We start from the raw sequence: 3,354 nt of genomic DNA, 5'->3' as shown, positions 1-3,354 counted from the left end.
GGTGGGGGAGGGGGGTTCAAGAAGTCTAGAAATCAGAATCTTGTCTAGAAAAATCTTGTTTGATTGACTGTTTTTGGAACCTGTGAGGCTTGTCTTTTTTGAACGATCATTACACTTATTAGCCTGCAAAGCTGATTGTTTTGGAGACACGTGTAAGGAAGAAGGGCAGGACTGAGCGCTCATACTCAAAAACTGCAAGCTAATAAGGCTACATGTATACTTGCAATGACTGTTTTTGCCCGTATTTCACCAATACAGGTTGAGGGTTTCATCTTGAATTAAATGTACTGTAATTAATGAATTTAAATGTACTGAACTGAAACTAAACTAACTTTAGCCCCCTAACATGTAGGATGCACTTGTGGGTAACTAACTTACTGGTCAGTCCACTCAGTTGTTGGCGCCACATCAACAACAGTGTTCTGTCAAGTCTTAGCAACTGTTAGCTATTTGCAACGATGAGCGTGCTTAGCCTAGTGTTATTGTTAGCTGGGGTAACTGCAGCTGCTTGTCTTTACTTGAGGAGTAGGTGTGTATTCCCAGACAAAAAAAATGATGTGGGAGAAGAGTGAGGTGGCATTGTGTTTCTTATCAAAACCGGTAAGCATCTACAATGCAATTCGGTCATGCAGTTCCGGACGTAATTACACCAGAGTACATGTAGATCTGCAGATCCCAGACCCATATGCATTTGGACTAAGCTCTCATTTGCTTGATTAGATCTAAGCAGAAGAATAATTGCTTTTGGTCTAGTTAGGTGTCAGGCATTTTAAGGTCAGGATTGGGGCTTATCAAGTCTATGGAGTGCATAGACTGCAGTTAACTTAAAAGAGCACCAATATTGCAACATTTACAATGCATAGCCCAAAAACCAATTGTTTGTAATATTATCCTTGTGTTATCTTCACTTTACAGAAAGGAAAGAAACCAATTCCCAAACCGAAGAAGAGTAGAAGGTGTATCATTCTTTAAGACAACTGTCTACTGTCATATTGTTTGCCTTAAACACTTAATTGGAACAAATGTAATGTTTTTCGTTAATCAAAATTAACCATAATTCTGTTTCTTTTAATTTCCGATCAATCTTCACCAATAACTTTCTTCACAAAAGATCCCTTTCTTCCCAGCGTCAACCATCATTTAATGTCTCCTCGTCGCCTTTAACTAGCCTCCCACATATTTTTTGGCCTATGATACGATTAGAACAGATGAAAAAAAAAAAAAGAGAATAAACAGTAGACATTGAAAAACAGAAAGCATGAACTCACAATGGTGCTCTTTCGCTGCTTAGGTTGAATTATCTTTTGTCAGTTTAACACTTGAACAGACTTTACTGCACAAAATGACTTTACAATATACACTGAAAACAGAAACGAGGCTCTGATTTGATAAATTATATCTATGTTAACAAAACGAGTTTTGCGGAATTAAAATCACAAGGAACATAGTGAACACGATCATTGTTGAAAGCAGAGGTACATGTAGTTGTTTTTAGTTGCATCAACTCTGAAATGATAAATATTCGGAGTGTGAAGAATACAGTGTGTAGGTATATCTTTTTTTAGGTAGACATCTTTTTTTCCACCAGTTGTGGTGTCAGTCTGTAATTTTAGTGCAGAATTGCACTTGTGCATGTACAAACCAAACTAAAGATGATATACATTTAAATTTGGTAGCGTTTGAATTCAACAGTGTTCAAATGCATGGCAATGCACCATTTGAAAACTGGGCAAGTTTCACACTAGCTTTGTAAATTGTTGTAATTCATAGCATGTGGCAACTATGTTTTATTTTCACTCCCAATCAATACAAGAACAAGCGTGATGTCAGAAGGGGTTATAATTTTTTGGGACGTTTGAGGGGCTACGATCATAATCTATATTTAGCGTTAATGGTACAAATTTCTGAATTTGACAGTGCAAACGTGGAGCTTACTGCTGGACGGAAAGCTTTTCGAAAAGCACTTGTAAATGAAGGTGGCGTTGAAGATGTGAAAGATTCCGCAGGTCGGAAATTAATTCAACGCGGTTAGTTCAATGGGAGAGTTAGTTTAGTGGAAAAGTTAAACGCCAAGATGGCCCGAGGTAAATAAACTACAACACTGCCCCTAATCGTTAAACTTGTTGTAATTCTGTTTTTCAACTTGGTTGCTGGGTAACTTCAGTACATTTCCTTGGAAGTTAGTTCATTGTGTAGCCAAAAATCTAATGTTGTTTAACAATAGTTATTGTAATCGATTTGCAGTCTACATTATTGCATGAATAAAAACTGAAAATACGTATGTTGTCGATTGCCTTGTTTTTGACCTCAGCACGGTAAGCTCGTGTTCTGCAAATGCCACACGTACCAATAGATGGTTTTTACCTGACGTCACAGCAGCCATCTTGGTGCACAGAACAACAGAGAAAAAAGTCTTTTGGGACTCTATTATAATGCAAAGCATGAGCCATAATTTGCTATTCTTTTGTGCACCAACATGGCCGTCTCATCACATGATTGAAAAGAATGTAGGTTGTCTTGCCCCATCGCCTTATCGCCCCAACTTACGTCGCCCAACCTAACCCTAACCCTAACCGGTTACGGATCCTACCTAACACTAACCCTAACCCGAGACTTAAGTTGGGGCGACAAGGCGATGGGGCGACACAACCTGACACCATTGAAAACCATCTATACGCAGCGAGCTCCTACATCTACATGTAAAGACCACTGTCACAAATGGCGCCAAAGGGCGGGTTTGGGCGAGGAGACTGCTGACACTTCAGACTAGTTAATTAGGCATCCTGCCCTCATTTTGAAGCAAATATTCTTTTGAAATTTGCTCGTTGTAGCGAGGCGAGAAAGGCTTATTCTTGGGTTGCACGTGACGTCACAAAAAATAAAATACAAAACTAAAGGGACTTTTGAGTTTTTATCTTGATCAGCTACAGGTTGTTTTAAAAATATATCTGTTTGCACGTTTTCAGCTCGGTACCGTGCTTCGTTTCGAAAATAGAGCAGTTTGAATTTCAGTTTTTCACAGTGCGTGACATGTTGACGGCTTTCGATGAAGATGCTACTTGCATAAAAACATCGATTTCCCTCGTTTGTTTGTGGCCTAAACAGCCAATATACTAGGAGAGGTACGTGTCTATACGAATGTTTGCTAGCTCATTATACAGCAGAAAGTGTTAAAGACAGCCAAACTAAATTCCAGATGTTTCTGCAGGTTTCCGGCCGCCATGTTAGTGTACTTCAGCAGTACACCAACATGGCGCCTCCATACTAAAGTCTACAAATTTGAGTAATATATTTTGCCGAATAACTCAAGTACGGAATATCGCACAGCCCTGACACTCGGACCCGTTGTTTATT

General features: G+C 39.2%; 1 protein-coding gene across 1 annotated transcript in view; it reads left to right on the top strand.

The window, feature by feature from the left end:
* Positions 1 to 2,279, top strand: part of LOC138001525 (GTPase HRas-like) — a 13,823-nt gene extending 11,544 nt beyond the window's left edge. Inside the window, exon 9 of the mRNA XM_068848139.1 lies at positions 916 to 2,279. Within this exon, the coding sequence (XP_068704240.1) occupies positions 916 to 972 (57 nt within the window). The 3' untranslated portion in view covers positions 973 to 2,279. The remainder of the gene's footprint in view (positions 1 to 915) is intronic.
* The last annotated feature ends 1,075 nt before the right edge of the window (positions 2,280 to 3,354 follow it).

This window comes from Montipora foliosa, chromosome 1 (assembly GCF_036669935.1).
Source record: "Montipora foliosa isolate CH-2021 chromosome 1, ASM3666993v2, whole genome shotgun sequence".
Lineage (NCBI taxonomy): Eukaryota > Metazoa > Cnidaria > Anthozoa > Scleractinia > Acroporidae > Montipora > Montipora foliosa.
This window is presented reverse-complemented; position numbering and strand designations above follow the sequence as displayed.